The sequence below is a fragment of the Cebus imitator genome, unplaced genomic scaffold (genome assembly GCF_001604975.1).
Source record: "Cebus imitator isolate Cc_AM_T3 unplaced genomic scaffold, Cebus_imitator-1.0 Scaffold76, whole genome shotgun sequence".
Taxonomy (NCBI): Eukaryota; Metazoa; Chordata; class Mammalia; order Primates; family Cebidae; genus Cebus; species Cebus imitator.
In genome coordinates, this window is record NW_016107391.1 from 12,415,546 (window position 1) to 12,430,816 (window position 15,271).

The 15,271-nt window shown below is 35.8% G+C and overlaps 1 protein-coding gene across 3 annotated transcripts in view; it reads right to left on the reverse strand.

Moving 5' to 3' along the window:
- Positions 1-15,271, reverse strand: part of ADAMTS19 (ADAM metallopeptidase with thrombospondin type 1 motif 19) — a 248,812-nt gene that overhangs the window by 28,189 nt on the left and 205,352 nt on the right. For 2 of the 3 annotated variants that reach the window (XM_017532489.2, XM_037739941.1), the window contains exons 20-21: positions 8,612-8,816; positions 5,576-5,728 (exon numbers count right to left, since the gene is read on the reverse strand). In XM_017532489.2, coding sequence (XP_017387978.1) covers positions 5,576-5,728; positions 8,612-8,816 — 358 coding nt within the window. Of the gene's footprint in view, positions 1-1,509; positions 2,091-5,575; positions 5,729-8,611; positions 8,817-15,271 lie in introns of those variants that run through there. The other variant, XM_037739942.1, reaches the window with a different exon arrangement.

Here is a 15,271-nt window from a genome sequence, read left to right on the forward strand (position 1 = left end):
TTTTTTTTTGAGACAGAGTTTTGCTCTTGTTGCCCATGCTGGAATGTAATGGCATGATCTCAGTTTACCACAACCTCTGGCTCCTAGGTTCAAGTGATTCTCCTGCCTCAGCATCCCAAGTAGCTGGGATTACAAGCAAGTGCCACCATGCCTGGCTAATTTTGTATTTTTCTTTAGTAGAGATGGGGTTTTTCCATGTTGGTCAGGCTGGTTTCAAACTCCTGACCTCAGGTGATCTACCCACCTTGGCCTCCCAAAGTGCTGGGATTACAGATGTGAGCCACCATGCCCGGCCAAATTGTTTTTTCTTTGATCTTGTACTTGTTTGTTATGAGTTTCTCTAATTTAATAATTATGCAACAGGAGAACAGTTTAAGGTTATAATGCTTGATTAGGCAAAGCACACTTTAAGGGAGCTGGCATAACTAATTATACACTTTAATTTTGAGCTTTTTTAAACAGTGATAACAACTTAGAAATACTTATTTGCTTATAGATACTATAGATTTTTAGTACAATATAATATATGAAGTTGATTTCAATAACATCAGTAATATGTACGGTAAGAAATTTTTACTAGAAATAATCCAGATATATACAGGTCTTTAATCACAAAAATAAATTATTAAGTAGTCAATATATTTTATTTTTTCAGCCAAAACATTGTTCCCATGGAAAATGAGAAAAAAAAATTATTGTAGAACACCATTTTGAGATTTGTTACTATAGGAAACTAGAAAATGTTCACTATGAGCATGAGCTCAGAATAAGAATTCTTATTAGCATAAATCTAATTTTTATTGCTAGAAAGCAGATATTTGGATAAGTATATTTTCATTATTCATTAGGAAAAATCACTTTAGTTTTTAGATTTCTCATTTGCCTAATTCCTCTCCTATTCAATCAAACATGCTGAATATAAGTGTGGTTTCCTTTTGGAGGATAAGTTAAAAATTACTCATTATATTGCAGACTTTATATCTATCACTTCTAAACAAAGATATACTCAGCTGGCTGGGCTATATAACTAAATCATTCAAAATGATTTACTGTGCTTCCAGCATTATTTTGGATTATATCATTTCAAAAAGGCTCATAAATCCCCTGTCCAAATATCTATTAATAATGTCATAATTTTATATGTGGCCAAAACTAATCATTTCCTAGAATTTTAAAGCAGTAAGTTTGAATTGTAGAATATAAATTAAATATAAGAATAAACCACGAACAATTATGTGCAATTTTAAGGTGTCTTGTTTCTCAACAGAATTCTGTTGAACAAGTTCAAATCACTTGTTAATACTCCATGGAAAGGTTAATTCTATAAAAAACTTCATAAATAATCAGATCCTGTGTAACAGATAGACAAAATAATATTCTTTTTTTTTTTTTTTTTTTTTTTCTCCTCTGCTGATCTCCAGTAATGCAAATCAGGAGTTGCAGAAGTTCAAATAAAGGAAGGAAGGTCAAATTCAGACCAAAAATATATGTAATTTCATTAAACATTAGAGACTGTGCTATTTTTCAAGTCAGCTTTCCGTACCAAGAACAACTTAAATGAGTGAATGAAGATTTAAATTGGCAGGAAGCATGTGGGTAATGTTCCTTTCTCCCGTGAAAGATCCTAAGGCTTTCTCTATAGCAGAGAGAGATATAGTCAGACCATGGCATATAATTGTGTAAGTTAATGGAAGCCAGGGCAAAGCAGCCACACTGTATGTGTTCTATTCTTTGCCATCATTCTAATCCTGATGAAGTAAACCTGAACATTGTTCAATGAAGGCTGCATTACTTTTGCTTAGAAATCAAAGGCAACAATTTTATAACATAAATTTCACTCTGAGTATACCTGAATCTATGTTTCCCCTTCAGAAGCCCAGAGCAATTTTTCCACTACTTACACAAAATTACCCAAAATATGAATGATATAAATCATGTAGGCGGATATAAATGCAGTGAACATAGCTTGAGCCATCTTTTCAGTCATCCTCCATTTAGCCAATATTACCTTTGTCCAATAGCAGTTCATGATTCTTAGGCAGTAAGAGAACCTGAGGATACATTTTCTTTTGATTCTCCCAGTGACCCATCTATATTATTAAGGGAGGAGCAGGTTTTCAGTGCTAGATTTTATAAATTATACATTTAATATTCCTAATTAAAGCCAATCCAAGGCTGAAGTCCACTTTAGTATTGACAGTTTAAAAATAGGGCAGACTTTGATTGAAACTGACAGATTAACTGATCTCAGAGGAGGAAGAAATCTACCCACAATCACACACATCTTGTTGCTATTCCTGTTTCAGGGACACAGCTGATAAGAATAAGAGATTTATGTATTTTCTCTGTCTCTGAATACTTTAATCACTGAAACTTAATAATCATGGCATTCATTATTCCTTTCTCTGTATTATTTTGGGATGGTCTTCATTTTAACATGAAAGTGATATCATAGAAGTATAAAATGAAGGGTGAAATCAATAAAATTCACATAGAGCCACTGGTTTTAATTTGTGCACACTGAGTCTGTGATGCTGTGATAGTTATAATAAAAAAGGAAAAAATGGTTTTAAGTAAAAGCACTTATATTCATATCAAGAAAAGTCCAAAAGTGAAAAAAAGAGCTCTATTTACTGGATCTTCTAAATAAGTAAATGAAGAAACAAACAGGCCAACAAGCAAAGGTTAAAAGGCCAGGAATAAAGAGGAATACAATCTTCCTTGGGTATATGTGGGCATTGGTTTTGGACAGCCCAAGTATAACCAAAATCATGCAAGCTTGAGTGGGTCCTGCAGAACCCACATATGCAAAAAGTTAGCCCTCCTTAAAGCAGGTCTCACAGCCAGAAAATATTATACTCTTAATCTGCCTTTGGTAGAAAAAATCCATATGTATGTGTATCCATGCAGTTCAAATCTGTTTTGTTAAAGGGTCAACAATTTGTTGAAGCTATTCATTTCTTTCCGCACTCACAAAAGCTATGTTCTAGTTGGGTAGCCATACAGTGACACCACAAAACCAATTAAAAGGAATTCAATCCAATTATATTTAAGAATTACATAATATATTCATAAAGCTAAAAAATATATATTTTTTAATTTAGCATAAAAAAATAAATCAGTGTTCCTTATGATCTCCCTAGTTACTATTGGTTTTACTAAGATTCAACCAGAGGCCATATAGTAGGCATGTTTCATTTATCAAAAGTAATAGTGTTTTTCAAGCAAATAGGATTTCCTAGTCATATTTACACATGCAGCATTGCATGAGCTTGTAGTTCTGTGTCACACGTTACAATAAAACTTGAATCTTTTAGTTTTTTGCAATTACATCTTCTGGATTGGAGGTTAACAACAAATAACATTTAAGATTTTTCGTTTTATTTTTGAGTTTTACTTGTTATATGGGCTGGAGTGCAATGGCATAACCTTGGCTCACTGCAACCTCTGCCTACCAGGTTGAAGCAATTCTCCTGCCTCAGCCTCCCAAGTACCTGGGATTACAGGCATGTGTCACCATTCCTGGCTAATTTTGTATTTTTAGTAGAGACAGGTTTTCACCATGTTGGTCAGGCTCGTCTCAAACTCCTGACCTCAGGTGATCTACTCGCCTCAACCTCCCAAAGTGTTGGGATTATAGGCATGAACCACAGTGCCCAGCCTACATTTAAATTTTTCAATGTATCACCAAAGTTGGAAAAATATAGCTCATTTTTTTCAGGTGATTTGCAAACTTTTTTAGAGCAGAATTCTTTCATTCTAAGAAAATAGCCAAAAGAAACAAATGAGTTTCCACAAAGGAAAGAGAGCTGTAGGTGATCTTCCCTACTCTCTTGCTGCTAGTACTTTTTCTACTTCCTTATCTTATCCTATATCTTCACTGATGAATGAAAAGTTACTGTACATATACACTAAAGAACTTATCCATGTAACCAAAAACTACTTGCTCCCCACAAACTTTTGAAATAAAATTTTAAAAATGTTATCATACATATAGCTTGAAAACATTGATCCATTTTCATTATTTTACTCATATGGAAACAAAGACACAAAGCCATGAATTCAGTGGCTTAACCACTTTATCCATCTATGCAAAGAGGGAGTGAGAACTGTCCTCTGTGTCTCTTCACTTTCAAGTCACTGCCTTTCCCTGTTATCCTGCTCTATTTGTCTCCCTTAGAATTAGGGAAACAAATCCTGAACATAACAGGAATTAGTTGTGGTTAATTTAGAATTCTGTGCTGCCTCAGTTTTTTACTCTGAAGCGTGAAGTTTCCTTTTATGATTCACCAGTCAAAATTTCCATGGATTGAGCTGAATATTTCTTATTGCTGTAGACAGGGATTGACTTATTTTGTTTACAAATGCATCCTTTAAGGGTCCCAATGTGAATTCTGAATGTTGTAAGTAGTAGAAAGAGTTTACTTTACTGAGAACTCAGATGCAATGTTAATATGCAAACTTTTCTTAGCGACAAAAGACATATATAATCATGAGAAAATAGCTTATATTTCAAATTCCATGGATTTGCTTTGGGGCAACACTGGGAAAGTGGGATAACCAGAGTATTTTCTATATTGAAAATAGTTCTCCCAGAATTCCCTTTAGGGTTATTTGTGAAAAACTGCTATACTCCTCTCCATACCCCAGCAGCCATCACTTTCTTTTCTCTTTTATACAATAAGAGGGGAAGGAGAGAGGATTTATTATGTCTCATCCAAAGCATTATGACCATCTGAACATGGAACTAAGCCCTAGAATTTTATAATTTCATGATAATAAGTATTTAATATCACAGCTGAAAGTAGGATCATTGATTCATATTTACATTTCTGAAAAATAGTATGTAAAATCTATTTTTACCACAAGATGATCAGAATTTTATCTTAAAACATGGGGTTTATTAATATTTCATAGAATGAACAGGTTAGGTATTTACTACAGCCCTGTATGAGGCTCCACTTTACTCTTATAAACTTCAAATACGCATTACTATTATCAAGAATTAAGCTTACTGTTCTTTTGCCAAATAAATTATATACACTTGATTTGACAAAGGATGTCAACAATTTTGTTCCTTTCCATTTCTACCATAACAACTCCCAAAATTGGTGGGAAAAAGACTGCCTTTTATCTACTAAGAAGTGAGTTCCCTTGATTTGGTTCTTCTGCCACCTGACTTAATTATATTTTGAACTGATTTATCTGACAGTATTCTATTTATTTAGATAAGTTTTATGCAAAAATATTCTGAGAAAGAACTATATGAACAAAAATTAACAAAAAAGCAATAATGATAGCTACTATTTTTTGAGTGCTTCCTTTGTGTCAAGTATGGTGCTAAGTGCTTTGTACATTTTATATTTTACTTAATTTTAAACACAGCTTTACAGAGCTCGTGATTATGGACAGCCAGCCAAAATCTGCACTTGGATATAGATATAATGCTCCATATTCCGTGATATTTAATTCTACTCTCCTTCCCTCCTAAACTCCATGCTGTGTGGTTATATTACCCAGGGCGATGCTGACATTATTGAAACCTATTACTGAGTATATACAGAATAGTTCTCACCTTAGACCAGTCACCCATTCGCCACACATAGCATTTTGAATAATCCTCACAGTCTTCAGCCTCCCTGGGTCTGGTAGAGAGGACACATTTCTTTCTTGGGTTAGTACATCTGACGGTCCGTTGACGTACACCTTTGCCGCACTTGACTGAGCACTGGAAGATACATCAGAGGTTTTAGATAAAATTGGTGAATAGGAGATACAGATGGTAGACACAATTAAGTACTGGTTTCCAGTAATCTCTTGTGAGCCCATCGCCCATATAAAAACCAGATAAAATAATAAATAATAAGTTTAAGGATAACAGGCGAGGCACTGGTATCTGATGCTAGAGGGAGCTTAAGACACAATGCTGGAGATAAATGGTTTCAGGAATACTGAACTATTAGTACAGAGAGTAAGATAACAGGGATTATTTAAGAATGGCAAATAATACACTATGATCAAAAATAAAATTTCTAAAATTTGATGTCACATTTTAAATATAATTATGTAAAAAATTCATTTTACTTTTGCTAAAATATACTCTTTTATTTAGCTTGAAGACATGTTTGTGAAAAATGACAATTTCTCCAGCATGTCATTTCTCAAAAACATGTTTAAAAGATGAAATAGAGAAAATCTTAGCAAAAATATAATTTAGAATTTCTTTCTTTTTTTGAGATGGAGTCTCACTCTGTCACCCAGGCTGGAGTGCAGTAGCATGATCTAGGCTCACTGCAGCCTCCATCTCCTGGGTTCAAGCGATCCTCTCGCCTCTGCCTCCCAAGTAGCTGGAATTAAAAGCATACACTACCATACCCAGCTAATTTCTGTATTTTTAGTGGAGATAGGTTTTTGCCATGTTGGCTAGGCTGGTCTCAAACTCCTGGCCTCAAGTGATCCACCCACCTTGTCCTCCCAAAGTGCTAGAATTATAGGTGTGAGCAACCATACCTAGCAAAAATTTAGAATTTCTTTACATAATTAATTATATACTGCTATAAATTCCTCTAAATAATATTTAGGAATGAGAATACAATTTGGTTCAAAATCCTTTAGTTAGTTTAATAAATTATTTTATAAATAATCCTCACGTATAATGGATGAGGGTGACATAATAGATTGAAGCATATATATATATATATATATATATATATATTTCACTAATCTTATGTATGTACAATCTATTCTTTCATTTACATTTATCCTCTACAACATGGAATATGCATAAGTATTCCTGTTTTCCAAAGGCAAGCACCACTGACTACCCGGACATTGGGACGAAAATTGCTCTGGATGTGTGTACAGGTTATACCAGATATAACAAAACTTGAAAGCCCAATTTATATTTGTGTGTAGAAAAAGTCCAAAGCAAAGGCTGCAGTATGTATTTGTCAATGATGTCATACAGGAATAATCATGCATATTTCCAAATCATTGCTCTGAGTCATGAGGAGAGCAGAAGCTGAGCTCATCTCCTGCTCATGTTGGCAAACTTTAATGACATTTGTGGTCCTGAAAACTTAAGCACGGAACTAATGACATTTTAAGTAGGTATACTAAATCTTGCAAAAATAAGTAATTGTCTCATAACTTACAGTTTGCATTTGAATATGTTCCGTTTTAAAGTGGACTACACATTGTGATTTGGCACTTTTGTACATATATTTTTGTGTTTTTGCAAGTCAAACTATGCCTGTTTCATAAAATTGAGTTTTACCTTAAACCAAAATAATTTTACCTTGAGTTTACCTTAATTTTACCAAAATTGAGTTTTACCTTAAACCAAAATAATTTTAATTGGCATATTGTATTGTGACATATTATTTCTCTCAGCTGGTGCCAAAAATCTGTATAGTAGAATATTTCTGACCAATTTCCTCCTGAAGAGTTTGCAAACGTTATGATTAGGTTGGGGTGGGATGTTTTGTTTCTCTGATGCTCATGTGATTCTTCTCTCCAGATTGAACTGATTCATTTCAATGCAAAATATGATATGGCATTCATTTTCAAAATTATACATTATAAATGGAAAAGAATCTAATAAACAGTATAACCCAGAATAGTAAGAAAATAGAAAGCCAGGCTTTTTGTGAATATGCTTTTTGGAGGGGGTTGGGTTAATTGAAAACATTTAGAAACTGTATTATCTAAGGTTCATTATCCTCATTTTCAAAAGAGTAGCTATTCAATACAGTATTTTTTATTTGTCATTTTTTCATCCTGTCTAATATTTTGAAATTAAATAGAAGGATGATTTTCCTTTCTGTGTGTGTAGGTGTGTTGGTGCATGTGTGAATATGAGTACATAAGTATAAGAGTAAACGCAGGCATATATTCACTTAAAGTGCTTCAGAGCAACCAGTAACTGTAAGTTATGAGTGGCATTTATTATTATGCAAAGATAAGCATCATGACAACAGAAGATGAATCACTATGGTTTGGCATGGAACACAACTGTATGTTATACACTACAAGCCAGTAAGAGGTTGGGGAGTGCAATGTATTAGACAACCTTGGGCTCAAATCCCAGCTCTACAACTTAGGTAGGACTTAGGGTAAACTATTTACTTTCTCTGAGCAATATTACTCTTAGTGACGAAATGATGAAACTTAAGTTTCCTGCAAAGATGATTAAATATAAACAGCATACTAAATATTAAGTAAAAATATACTCCTTGTTCACATATAATAATTAAATGTTAATTTTCTTTCCTTCCCTTTTAAATGTTCAGGGATATGCGATGAGTCAAGTGTGTATTTTAATGTGTATCAACTCAAGAGTGTAGTCATAATACAGAAGTAAAAATGCAGAATTTGAAATGTATATAAACTATACCCTTGATTATATTACAATATTTATAGAATAGAAAGTAAATATCTTTGTATTTTTCTCTTTCAAAATTATTTGAATATATTCCTTTTATCAACAAATTTAATAAATAGCATAGAAAAAATATCAACTGCCATGCAGATTCTGAACACAATCCAACCTGGTCTTGTACAAGGTAAGAGTCAGAGTAGGAATGGAGAAAGAAATGGGGCATGTATGCACCTCAGACCACACTCCCGCCTCCCACACGGTCATGCAGTCCTGGCCCTCACAGCGTTGGGCAGAGGCAGGCTTGGGCCCAGTGCAGTCCCTCTCTCGGGCTCTAATCAGAGTTCCATTGCTCAGTTGTTGGGTACAGGCCACTTGTCTGCTCTGCATCCCTTTTCCACAAGTTCGTGAACAGGGGGTCCATTCTGTCATCATCCACCTGAAAGTAAAGCAAGAGTCACTGAAAACAAGTTAAAAGATATCTATCTACCTGTATTAGTCTGTTCTCACACTGCTAATAAAGACATACCCATGACTGGGCAATTTACAAAGGAAAGAGGTCCAATTGGCACAGTTGCACGTGGCTGGGGAGGCCTCACAATCATGGTGGAAGGCAGGGAGAAGTAAGACACATCTTATATGGCAGAAGGCAAGAGAGGGCATGTGGAGGGGAACACCCCTTTATAAAGCCATCAGATCTCATGAGACCTATTCACTATCATGAGAACAGCATGAGAAAGACCCACCCCGATGATTCAATTACCTCCCACTGGGTCCCTCCTATGACATGTGGGAATCATGGGAGCTACAATTCAAGATGAGATTTGGGTGGAGACACAGTCAAACCATATCACTACCATAAATTTTGACATGTCTAGACTTAGCAGAATGTTACACAGTAACTTTATGGCTTTTTTTTTTTTTTTTTTTAACAAAACACAGTGGTTTTCTCCAAGATGCCCAGGCTTCCTCTTATATTGAAAGCTGTGTATTTCTTATCTCAGGAACTTGTTCTTATTAGAATCTCAAAGTGTCCATCAGAGTCCGTTCATGTCCTATTATAAATTGCCTTTCATCACTTACCATATCACTATACTGTGGGGCTTTGTAAGTATAAAATTGTTAATATCCAGGCGTTATTCCTATTCTTTATAATTTAAATATTTACAATAGCCCTATGTATTGGGTACCGCAACTATCATGGCCAAATTTACCGAAAGGGAAACTTCGGCACACAGATGCTTAATAACTTACCAAAGTTTACAAGGTTGAGAAGCCAACAATTCAAATGAGGCTGCAGATTACCTCACAGTGAGAGATGTGGTGGTATTAGCAAGGTGAAAGAAACCTGTGATTAACCTCAACTGGACAAAGCAATCACCAACGTATTACGCTTATCAGCAGCAAGTAGATTTCCATGATGAGACTATATCCTGCCAGGTGGAGCTACATATGCTTTAGGCTAGCCAATGTCTAGCTGTGATATGATCATAGACATTGGAGTAACAGACTTGGGGCTAAACTTAATGTGACCCCATTTTAGGGGCTCTCAGGATTCCATATTATTCTTTGATTTCACTGATTCAAAGCTAATGCATATGTATTTTAATACCTAAATGGAGATTCACCTTAAGGACCACTAATTTAAACACCTGCCCAAATTCACTTCAGGAAAGAACTAAACCTATGTCAGAAAAGTTATTCTTAAAATGTGGTATTCTGTATGATTCTTGTCAATAAAAATTTTCTCTGTATTTCTCATTACTTGGGCAATCTTATAGGAAGACCCAAATTAACTATTTCAGCGCAATATAGATCAGAACCCCCTAGTTTATTTGCGGGTACCTTATTAGTTGTGTATATTCCTGAAATAATACTTATTAGCTGTAAGTTTGTATTTTTTAATTTGTAAAAGGATTTATTTTTATATTGCCTGACATACAATAGGTTCAGGATATATAGTAGTATATTTAAAATGATTCATAACTATTCATATATTTTTCTAGCATCATCTCCCACTTGTTCAGAAAATAAACCATATGCTGATCTTGCTCACCAAACACTATTTTCACCTTATGACATTTGTAGAATCCTCTGCCTGGATCCTTGAGAGCTAGCCCCAACCCCATTCCTCCTAGAAGGGCTTCTCCAGTCAACCAACAGGGATTGACCTTTTCTTTGCTCTCTATTACCTGGCTTTGTAGCACTCACATGACTTATTAGATGTTCCCTAGGGAAGCAGAGGGGCTCAAAGGCTACCTAATGAATTTGGCCTTCTTTACCTTTGTAGTATATGAGTTCCTCAAAGGCATAGATAAATGTTTTGTTTTTGTTAGCATCCATAACACTTTAACATAATAGCTTTTCAACAACATTTCTTTTTTTTATTTTCTTCTTTTTTTTTTTTTCTTTTTGTGAGATGGAATCTTACTCTGTTGCCCAGGCTGGAATGCAATGGCACAATCTCAACTCACTTCAGTCTCTGCCTCCTGAATTTAAGCCCCTTTCCTGCCTTAGCCTCCCATGCAGCTGGGACTATGGATGTGAACCACCACACCTTGCTAATTTTTGTGTTTTTAGTAGAGAAGGGGTTTCACCATGTTGGCCAGGCTGATCTTGAACTCCTGTCATCAAGTGATCCACCGACCTTGGCCTCCTAAAGGGCTGGGATTACAGATGTGAGCCACTGTACCCAGCCATAAACATTTCTTGAATTGGAATTTATGTTTCTCTCTGTTTTACAGAAGTAACCTCATTCCAGATTTACCAAACCAACTATTTCTAGCAATGATCCACATTTTGAGGAGTCACATCCTCTTACAGCCTAGTAAATCTCATCTGTAAGTTAGTTTAATTGTAAATGATTTTATGTTCCTATTTCTGAGAAAGGAAATAGAAGGTTCTACAAACTTATTGTTTCCTGGTCTATGAAGCACGTTGCAGACCTGCCATTTTGCTTTGGAGTCCCCTGGTGGATTTCTCCTAAAGTGCCTGTCTTCCAAATTTAGTTTCTGCTTCATATTTCTGCACAAGAATATCCAGAAAATAATCCCAATCTAAGTCCATCTATATATCTTTTTCAGCTATGGAACCCAGAAGACACTGCTGGGTTCTTCTGTACTGAAAAGTATGTGCAATTTTATGGAATCCCATGTTTTTTAAGTAAAATTAAAATTTGAGATCTTTAATATAATTATAAAAATTTCCTTTTCCTTTTCCTTTTGAAAACCACTGAAAAATAATAACTAAAATATAAAATGTATTCTAATGAAAGAAAACATTTTCGTGGTTTAGAACTTACCTAATTTGGAAGGATCTCATTTCCTTACTTGTAGGAGACTTTCTACTTACAAAGATATTTACTAGCAAATTTGTCTATTTTATATTTGGCCCATAGAATGCCATCAGGTCCTTTAGTGGCTTTTTCAATAAATGTGAGTGGAAATTAGAATGCTTTTTACTAGGTTGGAGAAAGGGGAAAGACAGGAGGGATAAAGGAAGTGCTCTTCCAGTAAGTCTTGGAAAGTTTTCCTGTGATGACCCTTAATAATTGCCCATGTTCATTTCTTTCTTTCCAATATTTTGCTTAACCTCACTAACATCACAGCTTGGTGGTTCAAAATAAATTGCCTCCTTTTCCAAGGGAAAGGAGATAATAATCTCTAACAAAAAGACTTCCAGTCTCCAGCTGCAAAAATTTCTCACTCAGAAATGTACTGACCTTTTAAAACTATTCATTTTACCAAGTCATTATCGAGACATTTTTTGCCAAGATAGTTGAGGTCAGAGAATGAACAATAAATAGTGTGTTGTATGTACACTATGCTCTTTCATAAATCAACTTAGGAAACAACAAATATGCTCTAGTCCTCAAATCCAGCTCATTCAAGATTCCTGATGTATCAGAAAAAGCTATGGCTCTGTCACCAAATTGGAACAATCATATGGCATATAAAACAAATTGTGTTTTGAAGTATTTTAATATTATTTAACACAAGATAACTTAGCATCTTAATATCTATTAAAGGGGTTAGAGAAAAAGAGAATTATGAGAAACAGCAGTAACAGTAAGGATCCCAGTTGTTTAGCTGACAGGGCCAAGGCCAAAAATGCTACTTTATGTATCTGTCCAGCACTGAATGGAAATGACCCAAGGACCTGATGGTAGGCAAAGATAATTCCCTAGGTCACTGTACCTGATTACTACTCTGTATCGTGAAAAAGCTTTACTAGTTCACACACTTATGCAGTTAGGCTGAAAAGCCTGCACCCAGGAATGTGCAAAGAACATAACATTGCTGAAGGTATGTTCATGTGCTTTTCTCTTATCCACATCCTTTTATATATCATTCTTCCTATTCTTTTAGAAGCATATGTTTGCCTGGGGTAGGATTGTTAGAGCAGGAATGTAAAAGACAAGAAAAGTTGATAATCAGCTTCTACTACTATAAAGCAAAAATATAATTCTAAGCCCCCCAGCTGACTGAATGGACGTGTTCTCTCAGCTAAGGGGAGTTAACTAAGCTTTAAAAACTAGCTAAGACCATTATGTGAAAGGAAGGTAGTTAGACATGCCTCATTATTACTCTCCTTCCTTTGGAGCTCAGGCATACAACTGACCAGCATTAACATTAAAACAGAGATCCTAAGACTGACAGAATAGACTATTTGTAGCAATAAGCTGCTAAATTCCAACCTGACTACTATAACATCACATGACGGGCCCTCAAATAAACCAAAGTATTTTACCCCAAAATTTGACATATTTTGAAATGGCCCTGCAAAGCTGTCTCTTGTTGGGGAAATTTACATTCTAGAGAGAATCCCCTTCCCTTTCCAGGTCTTATGCTGATCCTTTAGAGACTGGCTGAGAGTCCAGCACCTTTTAAGGGTCTGAATAGGAAACACTGCCATCTATTGCCCCCTGCAGGCCGGCCACCTATGAGACTTCATCTATGTAATATGAAGCTTGGTCTCCACAACCCCTTCTGTTAACCCAGACACTCCTTTCTATTGCTTGTGAGAATTTAACTCTCAACCAATTTCTAATCAGAAAATCTTTGAATCTACCTTTGACCTGTAAGTCACCCTTCTTCCAATGGCTTCAAGTTAGACCAACCCAAGTTATGCCTCACATGTATTGATTGATATTTTATGTTTTCCTAAGACAAATAAAACCAGGCTGTAACCCAGTCACCTTCAGCACATGTTGTCAGGGCCATGTAAGACTATGTCATGGGTCATGATCCACAACTTTGACAATATAAACTTCTAAATTGATTGAGACCTGTATCAGATATTTTCTGGTTTACAGTATCTAAAATATATTTAATTTACAGAAAGTAAGCCTTGAAATTCAAACTTTGTAGATGAAGGATGTATTTTTCCAAATTCTTTTTAAGCTCTCATTGATGTAGCATGGCTAGATTTAGAGGGCTTTAGTAATTGAGTTTGTGTGGAGGGTGTGAATAGGGAAATCAGGACAAAGCATAAGCATTTGCCTGCATGACACTAATTTCCAAACAGATTATTTAAGAAAGAAATGAAGGCCGGGCGCGGTGGCTCAAGCCTGTAATCCCAGCACTTTGGGAGGCCGAGGCGGGTGGATCACGAGGTCAAGAGATCGAGACCATCCTGGTCAACATGGTGAAACCCCGTCTCTACTAAACTACAAAAAAAATTAGCTGGGCATGGTGGTGCGTGCCTGTAATCCCAGCTACTCAGGAGGCTGAGGCAGGAGAATTGCCTGAACCCAGGAGGCGGAGGTTGCGGTGAGCCGAGATCGCGCCATTGCACTCCAGCCTGGGTAACATGAGTGAAACTCTGTCTCAAAAAAAAAAAAAAAAAAAAAGAAAGAAATGCTCAAATGTGGTTAATTAGCAACTTTGTTCCTCTCGTTCCTCTCCTTCTTACTTCCCCCATAGCTACTCTTTGTGGTAGAGGGTCATGAAGACAGTTATATCAGTTATAAACTGCTACAAAACGACAAATTATTTGCCTATCTGAATTGTAGGGTGTGGAAGTTCACCGTGAAGCCATTACAGAAGCTCTTGTGAGGGGAACATCTATCCTGACTACTTAAGAACTTAAAACTTTGTCCTAATTCACTGGGCTTCAACAAATTCCTGAGTGTCAGGACAAAGTAAATATTCCTATCCCAATATTCAGAGGAATCAATCCAGCCTCACTCTTTGTCACCCAATCCCTAAAAATTTCCAGGATTTCAGACACCCAGCAGAGTCCCCATCAAGCTAAGCATTAATTTTTATGTGGAAGCAGGTGGATTGGAGCCCTGTGTTGGTAGTCATGCCAAGTAGCCTAGTTGCTAGGCTGGTCCAAAATTATACTCAGGTTCCACTCATCTGTCTTTGCTCCAACTTCCAGTAAGTGATGGGTTTCTTTCTTCCTACTCCACTTAAACAGCTGCTCAGCATTGCTGTTTTTGTCCTCTACTTGTGAATTTCTTGCCTGCTTTGTTGCCTAATACTAGGGAATGTCAGAAGAAACCAAAGCATCCATGGTCTAGTAACTGAGACCGGGGTCAGAAAGTTGGTGATCAGAGATCAGGGATTGGGCAGTTTGCTTTGGAAACTCTAGACTGGGAAGTGAGAATTTAGCGAGAGGAACCAGAAACCCTATACTGGCTCTGTTCTGCTGGGGTCTGGGTCATGGCAGTCCTTTTTTCATTTATGTTACTGTCAAATTCTAAAACATCATTTTAGAGAATTCAGGAGCAAACAGCTATGTTCAACCAAATAACAAGGGTTTTGAAGAGGGGACCTGGAAGTCATGAAATTATTATAAATAAGAAGTGATTTTATTTTTATTTTTATTTTTTTTTCTTTTTTTTCCCATTTATTTATTTTATTGTATTTTAGGTTTTGGGGTACATGT